Raw genomic sequence first — 22375 nt, 5'->3', positions numbered from 1 at the left:
AAGCTTTATGCGTATGGAAGTTCAAAACCGCCGGACACCCTAAAACGTTTTATTGAGGATCTTTCAGTAGGAAATTTATCTGAGTTCTTTGTGATTCAAAGTAACGAACATGCCCTTATAGGACATTAAACAGCAACAGAGCTCGAAATTCTGAAGGTGTCACATGCAAATTTATTGTCGAAAGCCGATATATTTACCAAATATGAAAAGTACTTTAATGGTGTGGGAAAGTTGAAGAACTTTAAGTTGATGTTACAAATACAACAGAATGTTACTCATGTAGCAAAGCAAGTCAGGAGGATTCAATTAGCTATGCGGGAGAAGACCGAGGCAAAACTCAAGGAGATACAAAACATGGATATCATTGAGCCAGTCGAGGGACCGTCATCTTGGGTCAGGCCGATTGCTGTCACACCGAAGCAATCTGGAGATATTCGTCTGTGCGTTGATATGACGCAAGCTAATGAGGCCATTATTAAAGAGAGACACCCAATACCTACCATTGATGAGATCCTGAACGAGCTGAATGGGAGTTGTATTTTCAGCAAGTTAGACCTTAATTTGGGTTTTCATTGATTAAAGCTAGCCGATGAGTCTCGTGACATTTTCACTTTTGTTACTCATATTGGACTGTTTCGTTACAAGAGACTTAGTTTTGGTGTCACGTATGCACCTGAGATTTATCAGTACACCATTCAGCATGCCCTTCATGGATGTGACGGAGTGAAAAATATGTCGGACGGCATTACTTTACATGCCAAAAAAATAGAAGTGCGTGACTGCAGATTAGTAGTTGTGATTATAAAACTAGGCAGCAAGTGATTGACATTTAACAAGGAAAAATGTCAATTTCGTCTCCGAAAACTAGAGTTCATGGGACATGTCATATCAGACAAAGGAATCGACCCGACCCGAGAGAAGGTGAAAGCTATAGTAGAAGCCAGGCCACCAACAAACGCATCAGAAGTCAGATGTTTCCTGGGATTGGTTACCTACTGTGTAAAGTTCATTTCAAACCTAGCATCACTGTCAGAACCGTTGAAACTTTAAAAACTTGAGAAAAATCATCCATTTACTTGGGGTCCTGAACAAAACAAAGCATTCATAAAGCTGAAGACAAGTTTATTAAAAGCTAAAACGATATATTTTGACCAAATGCGAGAACTCAAGTGAGAGCTGATGCCAATCATGTTGGGTTTGATGCAGTGTTAGTACAAATACAACAGGGAGAGCTCCGTATTATTTGCTTTGCAAGCAAATGTTTGACAGATGTTTAAAGAAGATACTCGCAGACCGAGAAAGAAGCCCTGACTCTGGTGTGAACGCTTTTACATGTATTTGTTGACCATTAGCCTTTACAGTTCATTTACAGCAAGATTCAAACCATTTTGCTTGCATTCAGCAAAGGGTACTAAGACTCCAACCCTTCCAGTTCATAGTAAAGTACATTTCCGGACACAAAAATATTGCTGATGTACTATCTCGACTGTGTTTATATAAATCCGATACACCATCACCAAGTCAAATAACGGAGGATTTTAGGAGATTCGTGGCTCTGAAAGCCGTACCAAGAACATTGACGATTCAGGAGGTGGAGAAAGAGTCCGCTGGAGACCTTGACCTACACAGAGTGAAAGAAGCCTTACTAATTGGAAATTGGACTGATTGTGGGGAAAGCTACGTACGTAGCGGTCAAAACTGAAGTGTGCAGCATTGGAAAGGTGGTTCTCAGAGGTACAGGTATTTTGATTCCAACCAGTTTGAGGGAGAGAGTTTTAAGCGCTGCGCATGAGGGACACCAAGGAATCATTAAAACCAAACAACGACTTATAGAGAAAGTATGGTGACCAAAGATTGACAATGATGCTGAACGTGTTTGCAAGAAATGTTACGCATGTCAGGTAGTAGGATGTCCATTGTCACCTGAGCCTTACGCCGTAAAGTGCTTCCAGATTATTCATGGCAAGCTACAGCAATTGATCTAATGGGACCGTTTCCAACAGGAGAATCAGTATTGGTATATGTGGACTATAAGAACCGTTTTTTTTAATTCTCTTATTTCTCTTTGCTTGATATGGTATTCCATCGTGTTTTCAATGCTAGGGAGTGACAACGGAGCCCAATTTTGTTCTACAGAATTGAATTTTTTTTAGAGGAATACGGCATCAACCATGAAACATCAACACCTCATTGGCCGCAAGCTAATGGAGAAGTCGCGTGACAGAATAAGAATTTATTAAAAAGCTATCAAGACAGCTTATGTTGAAGGAAAGAATTGAATAAAGGAGTTGCCAAAATTCTTATCAGCCCACAGCAGCACACCGCATACACTACATGTAACTGGAGTTGCATTAAACGAACTAATTTTCCGATATCCAGTGAAGACTAAGATTCCCAGCCTTCCATAGAGGAAGATACCCGACTTAAAGACTGAAAAAAAAGAAAAAAATATGCAGACAAAATAAGAAATGCAAAATACAGTCAAGTACAGGTTGGAAACAAAGTGTTGGTTCAGCAGCCAAAAGAAAACAAACTTTCACCCGCCTTTGAGACAAAATATTTCAGTCTAAATTTCAAATAAATGTGAATTATGTTTAAGAAAAGAGGAATGTAATGATCATATTTAAGAACAAAAGCTCTGTTTGTAATGTATGTTTTGATTATTGCCCTTGATTAAAAAGACTCTGAAATACATAGTCTGTGATAAGTCATTGACAATCTATGTTAATCATAGTAATCCAGTGCTCAAAGATACTACAATTTGTATATCCTATTCTTCAGAAGGTGATTGACACTTGTTTTGAAAACTAGAGAAAAAAATGGTTCATACTTCAAAATTCATACTAATGTTGCATAAAAAACGTGCAACATTCATTAATATTAAACATGTAATTAAGAAACTAATGGAACGTTTTATCAATACTAAGTATAAAGGTATTCTTCCATCTGAGATGAGAAAGATCTATATCAAATACCTGCCTCGTAAATGTTTGAATATATAATAAATCAAGCTGTTTAATAATTGCCAAAAATAACACAAAGTTATCGGGATTTGATAAATGATATTTCACATCCTCGTCTATTTAAAAATCAAAAACCGTTTCGTCCTTTTCTCGTCCAATTCGCCCTTCGTCCTTTTCTCTCGTTTTGCTCGTTTACATTGACAGTGATGAAAACAAATCACTTATAAATTTATGATGTAGAAATTTGGAGCATCTTTCTCCTTTTTCCACATTATATTTGCCTGTAGAACATTGTAACGGAAAACAAATAAAGCTTTACATCATCACATAACCCGAATTCAGCAAACCATGACCAGACACAGTAAAACATACAACATACAATTGTTATTTTGATGACGTGCTTAATGATTTTTTAATTCGTGAAATTCAGCATAAAATATAATACTTATAGGGACAAAATAACATAAATGAATGTTTCAGAATGATTTTTTTTCAAATAATAAAAGTAATCTTGACAAAAAACTGACTTAAATAATCTCTCTCTCTCTCTCTCTCTCTCTCTCTCTCTCTCATTGATATGCTGCTGCATACACCCATTCGCAGAACCTCAACAAACGATAAAAAAGACCTACATTATGCATTAGCAGGAATCGAGATATTTAAACAGGTGATAAATCATCCATATTTCTATTCGCATTGACAAGTGGTTGTTATTAAAAATAAAAAATTAAAAAATTAAAAACGTATATAAAAGAGACAGGTTCTTCGACTTTTTTAAATGTGTGTGAAAATGTGGAACTTGTAAGATATCTAAATGTCCTTCTACATTGTTCTATCATTAACTTTTTTGGCTTATTCCGAGGAAACATCAGGTAAAATGATGCCTATTTATACCTGTCTGTCTGTTTGTCTGTCTGTCTCTCTTTCTCTCATTTTCACTCTCTCTCTCTCTCACACACACACACACACAGAGACACACACTTTGAAAAGGATTCTAGGCAATGCTTTTCTCTATAAAAGTCTTTTAATCATTGGTATGAATGTTTAATTAACTGAAAATGTTTTTCATGTTATGTTGACAGCATATTTTTGGTTAAAGCATTTAACAGTTTTGGCAAATTAAACAACCAAAATTTATCATTTACGTAATTAATTAATTACAGCTCAACTAGTGCACTTGGTATCTCTTATGAAAGAATTACAAACGCTTATTTTCAGTTGATGCTCATAATGTTATTTATCTTAAACAGATAGCTTGTGTGATAAAAATGCCCTACATGTGAGCGGCCGATGTTATTGGAAGATAACCGAATACCTAAATTTTTTCAATGCACACAAACGCTGTCAAGCTGAGGGTGGGATACTGGCCGAGATTCCGGATCAAGAGGCACAGACAGAAATAATGTGAATTAAATTTTTACGTTATTTAAGAAAATCGTGTTAACGTTGATTTTTATTTGATAAATAAAACACCACTTTCGTTATGTATAAAACACAATTATCAAATGAAAGCTTTTTAGGAAACCTTCCAAAAATTGGTATTTTGTTCTCCACCTTATATGGACGCACAACCTCAATATGGCCAGACGCTCAGCTTTTAGTAAAAAAAATTGCTACAAACATTCCTTTTGTTTGGTTAAACTGTGTTAATCATAGCTAACTCGCTCCAACAATTATTAGAAATCGCCAGCCATTGTAGGGTTTACTGATGTGGCTTATCATATGTTGTTTTAAATATAATAAATTATAACATTTATATTACTAAAGGGTTTTTTTCTACTTGCCACGGGATATTTGGATCGGTGTGAATGACATCAAAGAAGAAGGGAAGTTCGTAAACATGCTAAATGAAACAGTCAGCTATACAAATTGGGATTGGACTTCGGGTGAACCAAACAATAAAGACCCTGTGGCTGCTGATGTTGGTGATTGTGTAAGAATTTCACACGGAAGATGGTTTGACACAGGGTGTTTTAGGACATTTCATGCGCTTTGTTCACAAAGACACAACATCGGTAAGTGTTTAGAGTCTCGGTAGGAGGCTGAGTGATTAACAAATCACATCGATATGTATCAAAACAAATTGGATATCATATTTTCGACCTAATTAAAGTAACAGATAAATATAAATTACTATGGATTTGATTAAAAGTATATGTGGTGTATTTGGAGTAAAATTTTTGACATTAGTTTGAGTAAACATATACTAGTACATCATGCTTCTTATAATTAGAGGTTTCCAAAACTCTATGCCCATAAATCATGTTCTGTCTTTAGTTATTTGTCTCTAAACTTTGTTATACGTCTGATGAATATTAATGTGATCCGCCATTTATAACACTGCGCATGAGTGCGGCAAAACCTAGCATTGAAAACACGATGGAAGAACAGTTTGTTTACAAATTAGAATCATGTTTTTCATGTCTTAAATTAGATAATTCTTATGTCAGATGATACTTGAAGCATTATTATTCCGATATTCGTTAATGTAAAATGATATGAATTGTTAATCATGTGTAATAAGGATGAAACACGATTTAAGATCATCGACACGGTAAACTGAGTAAATACCCCCTCTCCTTGAGAGATGCATATACTAAGAGTGTTTAATTATTTATTTTTTATTTAAAAATATCTCTATACGAAAATCCACTTGTGGTTTATAACTTATAAAGTAAAGATTACATGGAGCACGAACCTGACTTGCAAACACCCTACAACTTAATGGAAGCTTCAGTTTAATTCGGCTTTAATTCCTATTCCATCAATCTACATGTACATGATCTCCGATTACAATCTTCCCTTTATTCCTATCCTTGTCAATCTGTCTCTTTTTTCTCTCATTGCTAAATCTGTCAAACTTAACGGTATATCTATCTTTCTCGTCGTCACCATTGTTGTTGAGGTGGATGTCACGTGACCCATTTAACGGGGCTATTCAAATGTTCGGTATTTTTTACCGTGCTTGTAAAAATTGAAAATATTTGTTTGATTTCTTATATTTTTGTTATGCAATCGACTTATAAAGCGTAATTTATGTGAAACCCCTATCTTGTAGTAATGAAATGAACCAAATTATCATGTCTTATTATATTATTTACTAAAATACGCCATATATACCTTTAAGGAAAAGAATAATCCACTATATCCTTATACAGAGCTTTAATTTTAAAAAAGGCTGGATGGTCAACAAATTACTTATCCCATCTACCAAAAAAATTGAATAATGTAGATTTCTGATTTTACATGAGCACTCAATTCCGCAATTTTGCATCAACTCTCGAAAAAATACCGCAAACACAGAATTCTTATCATAGTAATAAAAGCGAGATTTTAAAATCTGCAAGATGTGGTTATTTGTGTTTTCACACGGGCATTTATTTATCTCGTTTAATTAGAAATTTACAGTATTATATATCTGATTATAAACCATTATTCACTTAAGAAAAAGTACAATGACTATGTGTTAGCTTAAGGAAATAAATACTTCACCATAACTTTGTACAAATCTTTTCTTTTCCAGAAAGTTTGAATGCTATCCCTATAGATATATATACTCCTTAATAAGTGCACTTTGGATACATACTTGTTATAAAGGATTAACTAGGGTCTTGAATACTGCATGAATATAAAAGTGGAGCGGCTATATAAAGCACAAATGCCATCTGTTGAATATTATGTAAAGACTCGATGTAAAGAATTTATCATATAATATTTGTATCTACCGAGTATGATTCTCTCTATTTCTTACGGACACTCAAAGTTAATTCATAGCTCTATAAAAATTGCCAGACTGAAATCTACACCCCCCGTTCTTTGATTGCTCGAAACCTATAGCTACAAAAACTGACAGGAATCTGAGGTGGCAGGGGATAGTTTCGTACTAAAGACCCGGTCAAATTTCTTAAAAATTAGTGATAGGTGCTGTTTGATGAGATATTTTATGAATAAAAATGAATGAAGTAATTATCAGATACATTTCCTGTATAGCAGAGTGCTTGCTGAGTAAAATGATGTGCAATATGTAGGTGTCACTATGATGCTTAGGATAGACATAGATGCAAATGCGAAACTAATACATGCTGTGAGATGCTGAGGAAATTCCGCTGGTAAGCAGTAGGGTTTAGGAGAAGGTCTGTATCTCAGAACGAAGGTGATTGACCCCAGATCAATTGGTGAAATTTCATTAGGGCATACAATTATCTACCAAATGCTTTGTAATTTATCTCCCTCGCTCGGGACTGGGAGGGGCTGTAGGGGTGCGGATGAGGCCCAAATTTTGAAAAATCAAGCCAAAATCTTGCAGGGTCCCCAGTGTGTTTTTAGTGCATCTGCACTGCAATATGTAGATTACATGCTCTGGATGGGTCTATTATTTAAGCTAGGGGTATATGAAGTGTAATTAACCAGCCCTCATGAAACTGTCCCCCCTTATTTATTTACATTGACCTCAAGTATATGTCTACCCCCTCGGTACATGTTAGGCACTCAAAAAAACTGTTCCCTGCCCCCTGACAGAACTAAATTATTAACGGCAAGTTTATCAATCGGTCGAACCTACAGCAATCTATAAAAAACACGAACTGCACGAAATAATCATGGTGGTGTCAGAATCATATTACCACAGGACACGATTTGGCTGTTTCTTTTTTTGTTAACGTACTGATGTACATCAACAGTAGTTTAGTGAATTTTACTTACTTTTTTTAGAATCAATTTATTGATTGTAAAAAGAAGGATGTAAATATTAACAATAAAATGCTATCTTTAATTATTCATGCTGGTAATGAAGGTAAGCGATCATTGCAGAAAAGGTTTACATATGAACCCGCGGGCAATGCATTTTTCTTCAATAAAGCCACCTTCATATCCTACATGAATCATCAAAGAAATCATTTTAGTAATTGTGTTATTTACTCTGGACTGGGAGTATGTCAGACTGATTAGCAAATAAAATGTTGCTTGCAAATTTCAAAGAGTGATCTTTGAAATATTATCCTAAAATTCTAATTTAATAAAAGTAATTTTAGGTGACGTGAAAAAAAATTGACAGGTAGTTTGATACACTTTTAAAATCTATGAATTTGTATCCCTAGAATGAAATTTCTCATTTGTATTTTTCTATTACAAAAGATAGAAGTTTGAAAATTACTCGTGTTTTTAAAAATTGACTTACTTTGGTGTTTTTTTTTCTTTTGTTCCTTTTCAATCACTTGAGGAATAGCTAATTACAAACGTAAAATAGCGACTTATTTTCTTAAAAATTTCAGCATCATTACAAGAAACGGCCTCGACATCAACATCTTATACCAACATACAAACCACTACTAAACCAAACACCAGAAATCTACCAACAGTAGCTGAGACTCGTGAGCAAACCATTACTACACCAACATTAACATCGGACCTGACAAGTTTGTCTAAAATCATTAAACCAACCAATACCTTTTCAACAACAATTAATCAGCCAAATGCATCACGTGCCAGTGCGCAAACTACTAGTTTACAAACAGCAACAGAACAAGCAACTGTATCTCAAACCAGTAAACAATCCACTACTCATATAGTAATAACGAGCGAACCAGCATTATCTCTGACAAGTAAACAAACCAATGATCAACCAGTTACAATTGATCTACCAACAGTATCTCTGACAAATGCCCCAACCACCGGACCAATAACAACGGATATTCAAACAGTATCGAAAACTAATTCACGAACCACTCCCAATTTACCAACAACGGATCAACGAACAACATTTCAAAATCAACCAGCAGAACCTCAGGAAAAGACACACACCTTCTCCGTACCAACGGCGATGGATAAAACAACGTTGTCTCAGACCAGTGTACAAAGTATTGCTCAGCCAACTACAAGAAATCGCCCAGCTCAGACAACAGTGCAATCAACAAAAATGGATCAGCTAGGAGATTTTAAGTCAAATTATCAAACATTTTCTCAATCAACAACATCAAATCAATCCACAATGTCGCAAACAAGTGCATTTACACAAACCACCACCAAACCATTAATAAATGATAAACAGACATTGTCTCAGACAGGTATGGAACTTACTCTGTCATCGAAAACTATTGTACTACCAACAGTTCCGCAAACAAGTGAACAACAAACTACTTTTTCATCAAAAACAAATCCACTAATAATTTCCCATAGTTATGAACAAAACACTGTCCAATCAACAAAAACAAATCTACCAGCAGTATTGGGTACTAATAAACAAACTTCTACCGATTCATTACCAACGGATAACTTAATAGTGTCTAAGCAAACAATACAAAACACCACCCAATCAACTACAAAGGATCTACCCAAATCATCTCAGACTAATGAACAAATTAACAGAATAACGAACACATCACAATTAACATCAACGTTAGAACCACCACTTTCCGATAGGAGTAAACAAATGTCTTCTCCGTCAGCAACATCAGATCAGCTATCGGTATCCCACAAAACTGAACTAACTGATACGCAAACAAAAACATCGGATGAAACGTCAGCAACTCACCTAAGTGTACCAAATTCTAATAATTTAAGAACAACGGATCAAACAAAAGTCTCTCAGACTTACGAAGAAGCCAATCCGTATTCTACAACAACGGATCTACCAATAGTATCGCAGACTAGCAAACAAACCACTACCAAATTAACATCAACTAGTGAACAGCCAACATCTCAATCAACAACAACAAATCAACAAACTGTATCTCAGATGAGTGAACAGCCGACATTTCAATCAACAACAAAGAATCAACAAGCTATATCTCAGTCTACCGAACAGTTGATATCTCAATCAACAACAAAGAATTATCCAACTGCATCCCAGTCTAATGAATATTTCTCTGACAAGTCAACAACAACGGATCAAACAACAGTGTCTCATACTGGTGAACAATCTACATCCCACTCAACAATAACAGATCAACCAAAAATATCTCAGACCAAGGACCAAACCGCTGAACAATCAACATCAAAGAATCAACAAACTGTATCTCAGACCAGTGAACAGTCGACACCTCAATTAACAACAAAGAATCAACAAACTCTATCTCAAACTAGTGACCAGCCAAAATCTCAATCAACACGGAAGAATCAACAAACTGTATCTCAGAAGAGTGAATGGCCGACATCCCAATCAACAACAAAGAATCAACAAAATGTATTTCAGATTAGTGAACAGTCGACACCTCAATTAACAACAAAGAGTCAGCAAACTGTATCTCAGACCAGTGAACAGCCGACATCTCAATTAACAACAAAGAATCAACAAACTGTATCTGAAATGAGTAAACAATCTACATCTCAATCAACAACAAAGAATCAACAAACTATATCTCAGACTAGCAAACAGTTGATATCTCAATCAACAACAAATAATTATCCAACTGCATCTAAGTCTAATGAACAATTCACTGACAAGTCAACAACAACGGATCTAACAACAGTGTTTCGTACTGGTGAACAATCTGCAGCCGACTCAATAATAACAGATCAACCAAAAATATCTCGGACCAAGGACCAAATCACTGAACAATCAACATCAAAGAATCATCAAACTGTATCTCAGACCAGTGAACAGTCGATAATCCAATCAACAACAACAAAGAATCAACAAACTGTATCTCAGACCAGTGAACAGTCGACACCTCAATTAACAACAAAGAATCAACAAACTGTATCTCAGACCAGTGCACAGTTGACATCTCAATCAACAACGAAGAATCAACAAACTGTATCTAAGACTAGTGAACAACCGACATCTCAATCAACAACAAAGAATCAACAAACTGTATCTCAGATGAGTGAACAATCGACATCTCAATCAACAACAAAGAATCAACAAACTGTATCTCTTAATAGTGAATGGCCGACATCTCAATCAACAACAAAGAATCAACAAAATGTATCTCAGACTAGTGAACAGTCGACACCCCAATCAACAACAAAGGATCAGCAAACTGTATCTCAGACCAGTGAACAGCCGGCATCTCAATTAATAACAAAGAATCAACAAACTGTATCTCAAATGAGTGAACAATCTACATCTCAATCAACAACAAAGAATCAACAAATTGTATCTCTAAATAGTGAACAGCCGACATTTCAATCAGCAACAAAGAATCAACAAACTATATCTCAGACTAGCGAACAGTTGATATCTCAATCAACAACAAATAATTATCCAACTGCATCGCAGTCTAATGAACATTTCTCTGACAAGTCAACAACAACGGATCTAACAACTGTGTCTCATACTGGTGAACAATCTACAGCCCACTCAATAATAACAGATCAACCAAAAATATCTCAGACCAAGGACCAAACCACTGAACAATCAACATCAAAGAATCAACAAACTCTATCTCAAACTAGTGACCAGCCAAAATCTCAATCAACACGGAAGAATCAACAAACTGTATCTCAGAAGAGTGAATGGCCGACATCTCAATCAACAACAAAGAATCAACAAAATGTATTTCAGATTAGTGAACAGTCGACACCTCAATTAACAACAAAGAATCAACAAAATGTATTTCAGATTAGTGAACAGCCGACATCTCAATTAACAACAAAGAATCAACAAACTGTATCTGAAATGAGTAAACAATCTACATCTCAATCAACAACAAAGAATCAACAAACTATATCTCAGACTAGCGAACAGTTGATATCTCAATCAACAACAAATAATTATCCAACTGCATCGCAGTCTAATGAACATTTCTCTGACAAGTCAACAACAACGGATCTAACAACTGTGTCTCATACTGGTGAACACTCTACAGCCCACTCAATAATAACAGATCAACCAAAAATATCTCAGACCAAGGACCAAACCACTGAACAATCAACATCAAAGAATCAACAAACTGTATCTCGGACCAGTGAACAGCCGACATCTCAATCAACAACAAAGAATCAACATAATGTATTTCAAACTAGTGAACAGTCGACACCTCAATCAACAACAAAGAATCAACAAAATGTATCTCAAACAAGTGAACAGTCGACACCTCAATCAACAACAAAGGATCAACAAACTGTGTCTTGGACCAGTGAACAGCCGACATCTCAATCAACAACAAAGAGTCAGCAAACTGTATCTCAGACCAGTGAACAGTCGACACCTCAATCAACGACAAAGAATCAACAAACTGTATCTCAAACTAGTGACCAGCCAAAATCCCAATCAACACGGAAGAATCAACAAACTGTATCTCAGACTAGTGAACAGCCGACAATCCAATCAACAACAGCAAAGAATCAACAAACTGTATCTCAGACTAGTGAACAGCCTACATATCAATCAACAACAAAGAATCAACAAACTGTGTCTCAAATGAATGAACAGCCGACATTTCAATCAACAACAAAGAATCAACAAGCTATATCTCAGACTGGTGAACAGTTGATATCTCAATCAACAACAAAGAATTATCCAACTGCATCGCAGTCTAATGAACATTTCTCTGACAAGTCAACAACAACGGATCTAACAACAGTGTCTCATCCTGGTGAACAATCTACAGCCGACTCAATAATAACAGATCAACCAAAAATATCTCAGACTAATGACCAAATCACTGAACAATCAACATCAAAGAATCAACAAACTGTATCTCAGACCAGTGAACAGCCGACAATCCAATCAACAACAACAAAGAATCAACAAACTGTATCTCTCAATAGTGAACAGTCGACACCTCAATCAACGACAAAGAATCAACAAACTGTATCCCAGACTAGTGAACAGCCTACATGTCAATCAACAACAAAGAATCAACAAACTGTGTCTCAAATGAGTGAACAACCGACATTTCAATCAACAACGAAGAATCAACAAGCTATATCTCAGACTGGCGAACAGTTGATATCTCAATCAACAACAAAGAATTATCCAACTGCATTGCAGTCTAATGAACATTTCTCTGACAAGTCAACAACAACGGATCTAACAACAATGTCTCATACTGGTGAACAATCTACAGCCGACTCAATAATAACAGATCAACCAAAAATATCTCAGACCAAGGACCAAACCACTTACCAATCAACGACAAAGACTCAAAACATTGTATCTAAGACTAGTCAACAATCTACATCTCTATCAACAATTACTGACCAACCAACATTAGAAAAAACATCAGTGTCTTATGGCAGTGATCTAACTTCTTCCCGATCTACAACAACGGATCCTTCAAGTATACTTCAAACTAGTATGCAAACTTCTTCCAGAGTACAACGAACAGAGAAAACAACTGAATATGTTAGTCAACAGCGAGGTATTAGTATTCACATATTTATTTTCTTCTGTATATATCTACCTTTTTTAACATTTTCAAGTTAAGGTACCTTACTGTATCAAGACATTATTTTTAAGATGATACGTCACAAGATGGCAATTTCAATGTTTAAATTGTTTGTATCATTCTATGAATATTATCATAGCCCAGTGTATAAAGTGTCGGGTCTCTGAACCGCATATTACGAGTTCGAATCCGCTTTTTGTTTATAATACATGTATTTACTAAAATAAGCCTATTTATTGCCTGTTTGACTTACATGTATACCCTTTTGAATTAAGCTATCAATCATAAAAAGTAATTTTATTGATTTAAGAAACTATATCAAGATGAAGTGAGCCACCTTAAATCAAATTTTAGAGTTTGTTCATCTCTAAAATAATCTACTCAGCGACGTTAATAATCATGCTACTTTTAACCTTTTAATATGCGTGTTTTAATCTTTATGATTATTGGGGATTTCAAAAAAAATTATTCTGTTGTATATGAAAAAAAATTTTCGAAACAATATCATCAAAAAAAAAACAGTTAAAGATTTCCAAAAGTTTTTGATGGTCTTACTGTTTTAAACATGTATTCATTCGAAACATACATGTGAGTCTCAATTTCATGCATAAAAGTTATAAAAATGATTTAATTGTTTGGTTTATGATCTGTTATATATTCTTAAGATACTGAATAAACCAAAAAAATAATGAAAGAAATATTTCCTTCAAAAGTGCTAATTACATAAATGCAAATGTGCTATTACATAAAACAACACAGATGAGGGTGTCATATTCTGACAGCGAATAAGTACTTAACATATAAATTCAAACCATGCTTACACATATATGTATCATATCTAAATTTAAATATTTGATAGTCATGTGAACTGAATCGTTAACATCTCATCGCCTTTACTTGCAGGTTAATTCTTTTGACTTCATCTTTTGTAGAGTGTAAGTGTCCCTGTGCAATAATGAAGAATCGGGTCATTATCAAAAACGAGGCAGAGTTACTAACGAAGATTGACAACATGAAAAAGGAACTCACCGTCAATAAATCATTGTTGTCTAGCTCCATCCGGAAGAGGACTTCCGCCGTAGATCCGCGACCGTCCGCCTCCATCGTCGGCGGTACAATAAGCGTCGTTATCATCGCAACATTCGTCGGTTTTATCGCCCTGAGTGATCTCACTCGGGTGATTAACTTCTGCTGGAAAACCATCTTAAAACGTTGGAATAATATAAAAAGAGCGACACAAGAAGAAAAGGTTTAGAAGAAAAAGTGTGCGAGTAATTTTCAATGCAGATATTATTTACCTGCAGATACTTTTTCTATTATTGTTCGAAAAAATTGAGTTCTTTCGGGAAAGCTTCCATAGACATGTATAAGATTTTTAAAATTTGAGCAATTTTCTATATTTTTATAAAGAGATCTTCTTCAAAAAGAGATCATTATAGTCTTACAATGGCCACAGCCATCGAGCCTTCTTAAAATTGGTATAAGTGTATAGAGTTATGAGTGCATTCTTACCCTAAGGCTCTATCTTCTCTGACTTACTGAAAGGCGAGATCTGGATTGTTGCCATCTGATTTGATTTGATATTATTGTAAACTAGACGCCTGGCAACCGGACATAAGATTATGATGTATTCTGTACTTTATAATATCATATTCCAAATACACTGGAATGATTGTATGACAAAATAATTTAATTTACATTTTGTTAATATGCATCAAGGTCACGGACACTAATTGTATAATATTTACATCATCTTCTTATGAAAAAGATCATGAAAAGCTGAACTTACAAAAGTAAACAAACGCTAGTTAAATGCAGATTAGAATTGTTTTACAACAACTGTTAAAAGTATTTGTAAACTTAGATACGATATGACCGCATCAAGGAGGATATGAGTTGTTGCTAAAGGTATTAGTATTGGAGAAAACCAAAATTGATATTTTACAATGAAGAAGTTCTTTAAACGCTTCTTTTGTTTGCGATAGGTTTACAAGCTTTAATTGTACATTTACATAGACAAGCCAAGTCAAGGAGGATAGGAGTCATTGGCGCTGTTAATGTTATTTTTTGTTGTTGTCGTTTATTGTTGGTATTTGCTGCTATTGTTTATAGTGGATTGTTTTAGAGAAAACGAACATTATTATACTTTACATTGTTTTAAAGATTTCTAAATGACCATGTGTTACGTGTTAGGACAAAAAGACTGTCAATATTGTTTAATGCCTTTTTATATCTTAAGCTAGTAGCTTAAATGCTTTTAGTATTGGCATAACATTTCATTTAAAGTTTTAATAATTGATTCTTTTTCATTAAAGCTAGCTTACGCATTGCTTAAAAATATTAACAATAAATGTGTTGGTATCAGAGAATTATCATGATATTTAGACATTTTGTTGAAAATAAAAAAATTGACAACAAGGTATAATTTTTTTTATCGACGTATCTACCAAAGTTTGCAAATTGCTCTTTAAAAGTTGTTTTTTTAATAACCAGAAGAGTAGAATTTCTCAGAAAATTTAACAAAGATCTTGTGAATTTCACCAATAATGATTTTTTGATATCCAAAAAATAAACATCAACAGATAATTTAAACCAACCACATCACTATGCCATCAGAGGAACAGTATGTTCAAAGATTAGATCAAAATCATAAACGCTGAATGTAAATCCTCTTTACTTCGGTGTGTTTTAGTCATTTTTAGTTGACAAATTTTTCATGGAACACAGCTGTAATATAACAAACTTAGGTTTTTAGAAAAGTACATTGAAATACAATCTTCTCTTTGGGCTAGAGAAGAAACTTTTTGTTTCAACAATTTAATTAAAATCAATTTTTTTCATTTTTATCACATTAAAAACAACATCAATGTAGATTGTTATTTTTCTTGTAAAATTACATCGCATTTTAGAAAAATGAATTATTCACATTTTATCGACAAATTCTTTCTGCAACGACCATATGGAATCTCGCCACAATATATAGAGTATTACCATCGATTTATTGCCAGAATTTTCTGTGTATTTAAACTGCTATGTTTTGTCTTGTTTCGCTGGACGTTGTGAATACTACATACATTTATTACACATTGTACACACGAGTTTTGTTACTCTGTGTTCATATATACTCATGTACTATCTTTATCAATAAAAAGCTTTTCCTACTATGTGAGTTTTTGATTTATGAAAGAGATGTTTTCTCTATTAAACCTATTTTCATAATTTGACCTATTTCACGAATATGGATACCTGTACAGTTACCGAGCGATAATGATTGGGTTGTCTCTCTTTTGACAATACTTCGTCATAATAAACAGCATCTAATAACTAGTAGACTAATTGTTCTCGAACAATTAGAGGTCTTTCCACCTCATTGTTTTTTATGTTTAAAATAAGATTGCTTCAATAGAATAAAGAATTTTTTCTGCGTTACTTCATAAAAAAAGTGTCAAACGATTAAGTTTGCAATTTTTTATTGCTTGACCTTGACCTTTGACCTTTATGTCATTTTGATTTGACATGGTATACGCTTCAATACCAAGTGATCCGATGCATCTATGATTTTTGATTCAAAAGTTATTTGTGTTTTTATTGAATGTTCGAAACTTTCAGGGACAATAACTGCTAGAAAGGGACTTTGGACCCTGTTGGTATGACTAGATTGAATAAGCGCTTAAGTATACTGAATGCATTAGTAAAAGTTTCAAGTCTCTATCTCTGACGGTTAATGAGGAGTAGCGATAACAAGCATTTTGTACAATAGGGGCAATAACTCTATAATTGTTACATGGTAAGGGTTAAAGGATCATATTTTGAAAGGTCTTAAGATGTCCTACTACATCCATGAAAAAGTTTTTCTCTACCATCCTAAACAAAAGAGATACAAAAACTCATTAATTAAGAGATTTCCAAATGACCTTTACCTTTGACCTTTACGTCATTTTGTTCGGCCAAGGTAGACTCTTCCATCCCAAGTGGTCCGAAGTCTCTATGATAAGTAATACAAAAGTTGGAAGTGATTTTATAGATATGTAAATACTTTCAGGGGCAATAACTACTAGAAGGGGGGCTCAGATCCTTTCGGTATGAATAGATTGAAGAACCCTCTAAGTGTACTTAAGACATTGGTAAAAGTTCCAAGTTTCTATCTCTTATGGTTGCAGAGGAGTAGCGATAACAAGCTTTTCGTACACAAGGGCAATAACTTTGTAAGTTCTGGGAGTTATCGAGCAAAGGGTCATTTGGTACTATAACTTTTAATGGCCAATAACATAAAGAAAAAATTGTTTCAATATCCCTTGAAATAAAAAAGCTGCCCCTGGAAAAAAAGAGAAGAAAAATAATAATAATAAACTAGTAGACTAATTGTTCTCGAACAATTAGAGGTCTTTCCACCTCTTTGTTCTCTATGTTTGAAATAAGATTGCTTCAATAGAATAAATTATTTTTTCTGCGTTACTTCATAAAAAAAAGTGTCATACGATTAAGTTTGCAATTTTTTAATGCTTGACCTTGACCTTTGACCTTCATGTCATTTTCATCTGACAAGGTAGACGCTTCAAAACCAAATGGTCCGATGTATCTATGATTATTGATTCAAAAGTTATTTGTGTTTCTTTATTGAATGTTCGAAACCTTCAGGGGCAATAACTGCTAGAAAGGGACTGTGGACCCTGTTGGTATGAATAGATTGGAGAAGCGTCTAAGTATACTGAATACATTAGTAAAAGTTTCAAGTCTCTATCTCTAATGGTTAATGAGGAGTTGCGATAACAAGCATTTTGTACAATAGGGGCAATAACTCTATAATTATTACATGGTAAGGGTCAAAGGGTTATATTTTGAACTCTGTAACTATTTAAAAAAAGGAGCCAAGGAAATATATTTAAAAATGTCTTAAGATGTCCTATTACATCCATGAAAAAGTTTTTCTTTACTACACTAAACAAAAGAGATCTAAAAACTCATTAATCAAGAGATTTTCAGATGACCTTGACCTTTGACCTTTATTTCATTTTGTTCGGCCGAGGTAGACGCTTCCATCCCAGGTAGTCCGAAGTCTCTATGACAAATAATAAAAAAGTTGGAAGTGATTTTATAGATATGTAAATACTTTCAGGGACAATAACTACTAGAAGCAGGGCTCAGATCCTTTCGGTATGAATAGCTTGAAGAACCCTCTAAGTGTACTGAAGACATTGGTAAAAGTTCCAAGTTTATATCTCTTATGGTTTCAGAGGAGTAGCGATAACAAGCTTTTCGTACACAAGGGCAATAACTTTGTAAGTTCTGGGAGTTATCGAGCAAAGGGTCATTTGGTACTATAACTTTTAATGGCCAATAACATAAAGAAAAAATTGTTTCAATATCCCTTGAAATAAAAAAGCTGCCCCTGGAAAAAAAGAGAAGAAAAATAATAATAATAAACTAGTAGACTAATTGTTCTCGAACAATTAGAGGTCTTTCCACCTCTTTGTTCTCTATGTTTGAAATAAGATTGCTTCAATAGAATAAATTATTTTTTCTGCGTTACTTCATAAAAAAAAGTGTCATACGATTAAGTTTGCAATTTTTTAATGCTTGACCTTGACCTTTGACCTTCATGTCATTTTCATCTGACAAGGTAGACGCTTCAAAACCAAATGGTCCGATGTATCTATGATTATTGATTCAAAAGTTATTTGTGTTTCTTTATTGAATGTTCGAAACCTTCAGGGGCAATAACTGCTAGAAAGGGACTGTGGACCCTGTTGGTATGAATAGATTGGAGAAGCGTCTAAGTATACTGAATACATTAGTAAAAGTTTCAAGTCTCTATCTCTAATGGTTAATGAGGAGTTGCGATAACAAGCATTTTGTACAATAGGGGCAATAACTCTATAATTATTACATGGTAAGGGTCAAAGGGTTATATTTTGAAATTTCTTAAGATGTCCTTCTACATCCATGAAAAAGTTTTTCTCTACCATCCTAAACAAAAGAGATACAAAAACTCATTAATTAAGAGATTTTCAAATGACCTTGACCTTTATGTTATTTTGTTTGGTCAAGGTAGATGCTTCCATCCCAAGTGGTTCGAAGTCTCTATGATAAGTAATAAAACATTTTGAAGTGATTTTATGGAAATGTAAATACTTTCAGGGGCAATAACTTCTAGATGTGGACCTCAGATCCTTTCGGTATGAATAGATTGAAGAACCGTCTATGTGTACTGAAGACATCAGTAAAAGTTTCAAGTCTCTATCTCTTATGGTTTCAGAGGAGTAGTGATAACAAACATTTCGTACAATAGGGGCAATAACTTTGTGTTTATTCAAAGGTATGAGCCAAGGGGCTATATTTTAAAATGTTTTAAGATGTCCTAATATATCCATGAAAAAGTTTTTCTCTACCACCCTTAACAAAAGAGATCTAAAAACTCATTAATTAACAGATTTCTAAATGACCTTGACCTATGACTTTTATGTTATTTTGTTCGGCCAAGGTAGACGCTTCCATCCCAAGTGGTCCGAAGTCTCTATGATAAGTAATAAAAAAGTTGGAAGTGGTCTTATGGAAATTCAAATACTTTCAGGGGCAATAACTGATAGAAGGGGGTCTCAGATCCATTCGGTATTAGTAGATTGAAGAACCCTCTAAGTGTACTGAAGACATTGGTAAAAGTTTTAAGTATCTATCTCTTATGGTTTCAGAGGAGTAGCGATAACAAGCATTTCGTAAACAAGGGCTATAACTTTGTAAGTTCTGGGGGTTATCAGGATCAGGGTCATTTGGTATTATAACTTTAAATGGTCAATTACATGAAGAAAAAATTGTTTCAATATGTCTTATAATAAAAAAGGTGTCCCTTGGAAAATAGAAAAGAAAAATAATAAGAATAAAAAACATAAAGAAAACAAAAGGTCTTTCACCTGAAAGGTGGAAAGACCTAAAAACATAAGAAATACAAAAGGTCTTTCACCTGAAAGGTGGAAAGACCTAATTAACAAAGAAGAAGTTCAACAAGGATTACGAAAAAAGTTTAAGAATTCTAAGAATGGGGAAAAACTGAACGTCGTTCCATGAGTGTTTCTCGTCAAATGGAGACCAAAAAAAAAAAAAACAAATTGAGGTTGATAAAATAATCATCGACTCTTATTTTAAAACAACAATATTTTTGTACGAAATGAAAAAAAATTCTTTTTCAAATATAAAACACCAGTGGATTATTGGCATTTTTCACATTTACTCACTGGTGTATCGGGACAACATCAGCATCGACTACTGGAATTTATGCAGCTGCGTTTTCCCTTGAAAACAAATTTATCTCGGAGAAATGTCTTATCTGGTCGATGATATTCATCTTATTCTAGAGAAATACCCTCAGAGACATTTTTCGGGGAAAAAATGAACGATATCTTGAGTAAACAGCACTAATGGAGATCAATGCTTTAAAATGGTGGATGGTAAGCGAAAGATTTTAAATGTGATTATTTTCTGGCCATCAACAATCATTATGTGAAAATAATCCACAAGGTTTTCCTAGAATTAAATGAAAATAATCTAAAATGAACATTTTCCATTGTTTTATAGATCTTCTTTCCAAAGAACAACATCTTCTAACGAATTTTGGTTGTCACTCGAAATTCCGTCAGCAGTTCATACTCTAAACAGTTTGAGTAAAACTGGGATGGATATTTCTTTCAACAACAAAAAAAATCACAATTTGATTTTGTACCCTTAATTTTTTTTCAAGTAATGTATCAATAGTTTATAGGAGATTTGTTTTTAATCTTTTCATTATTATATTTTTAATAAAAAGAGCATATGCTATTATCATTGTCCAATGCATCAAATTCTATAATGCACCTCTTGGTATTTCCTCCTATTTCCAATCGCCTTTAGGTCAAACCACTCCTAAAATCAATTCTGCAGGTAACCCTTAATTTTAAAAGCATTTAGAACAATGACTAACAATTTGCACAATCACTCCCAAGAACGGAAGCTTTCAAAAACCAGGACGTTCACATATTACGCAATGCCACCGAACGACAATCCTGGGAGAACACGTGGGTGATTCCCCTCGTTATCTACATACCTGTATACCTGTCCCCCTCTCACACCTGTACTTTTGTGACAGACTCCGTAGTCAGGCGCTGCGGGGGTCCGCCCGCTTGGGTGTTGTAGACATCAAAGGTTAAGCCGAAGTACCAGTTTATCTATGTCTGAATTCTGATTTTGTTCTTACTTATCAAAGACCTTGGCCACCCGAGATTACACGAGATCACAAAACGCATATATCTACACTTTCTGTCAAGTATGAAAATGGAAATTTAAACTATTGGTCCCAGTATGAAGAAGAATACGTGTGGTTTGAGTTTTACTGCGGATTTAAGGGATACAGAAAGTTAGATAAAATTTTGTCAATGGAGCATTCTTTTGATCAACATTAACGAACACACATGTTTGCTTTAATGCCGAATCGGAAGCACTAATTCATCTCATTTTGGCTTTGAGACAAGTGCTTTGCGAGGTGTTGACTGGGTTTTTTGTTTGTTTGTTTTTGTTTAGTTTGTTCTTATTGATTGATTGCTTGTTTGTTTCTTGTTTGATTGATTGATTGAGTGTATGTTGTTTAATTTAAACTTATAAATTGAATCGAGTATTCAAAGTTTGAAGTCTATTGCACTAAAGAAGTAATAATTGTGTGTGTGTGAGAGAGAGAGAGAGAGAGAGAGAGAGAGAGAGAGAGAGAGAGAGAGAGAGAGAGAGAGAGAGAGAGAGAGATGGCCTGATCTTTATATAAAGAATAGTTTGTTGAGTTTGAAGATATAGTTTGAAAACATGAATAAACATCAAGAGATATAGTTTATCATACAAAACAGGGCGACGTCATGTAAAATGTTCTTAAAGAGGTTAAAGAGATAAATGTGTGGTTATTTGAAAATCTAGAATTTTCAAATCAGAAACGATGTATACAAATAAAATACCAGTGATAAATCTTATTAACCTCTGATTTATGAAGTTTTTTTTATGAGTCAGAATTAAATCCATCCATCTTTCGCACGCCTCTCACGGATATGGCGGTAAATACTAACAACTGCA

At 34.3% G+C, this 22375-nt stretch overlaps 1 protein-coding gene across 1 annotated transcript; it reads left to right on the top strand.

The window, feature by feature from the left end:
• Positions 1 to 312: 312 nt before the first annotated feature.
• Positions 313 to 14641, top strand: LOC128159228 (uncharacterized). Its single transcript, XM_052822295.1, has 4 exons — positions 313 to 535; positions 4214 to 4367; positions 4731 to 4978; positions 14227 to 14641. Exons 1-4 carry the CDS (start codon positions 313 to 315, stop codon positions 14547 to 14549), a joined length of 948 nt encoding a protein of 315 aa, XP_052678255.1. The 3' UTR covers positions 14550 to 14641.
• Positions 14642 to 22375: the final 7734 nt, after the last annotated feature.

The sequence above is a fragment of the Crassostrea angulata genome, chromosome 8 (assembly GCF_025612915.1).
Source record: "Crassostrea angulata isolate pt1a10 chromosome 8, ASM2561291v2, whole genome shotgun sequence".
Classification (NCBI taxonomy): Eukaryota; Metazoa; Mollusca; class Bivalvia; order Ostreida; family Ostreidae; genus Magallana; species Magallana angulata.
Note: the sequence above shows the minus strand (reverse complement) of the source record. Positions and strands in the feature narration are given on the sequence as shown.

What these genes read in the sequence shown, in the direction of transcription:
- LOC128159228 (XM_052822295.1), top strand. Translation starts at nt 313, where the DNA reads ATGCGGGAGAAGACCGAGGCAAAACTCAAGGAGATACAAAACATGGAT. An exon ending in GAGGCACAGACAGAAATAAT is followed by an intron (nt 4,368 to 4,730) that starts GTGAATTAAATT and finishes ATATTACTAAAG; the next exon opens with GGTTTTTTTCTACTTGCCAC. An exon ending in TTCACAAAGACACAACATCG is followed by an intron (nt 4,979 to 14,226) that starts GTAAGTGTTTAG and finishes CATCTTTTGTAG; the next exon opens with AGTGTAAGTGTCCCTGTGCA.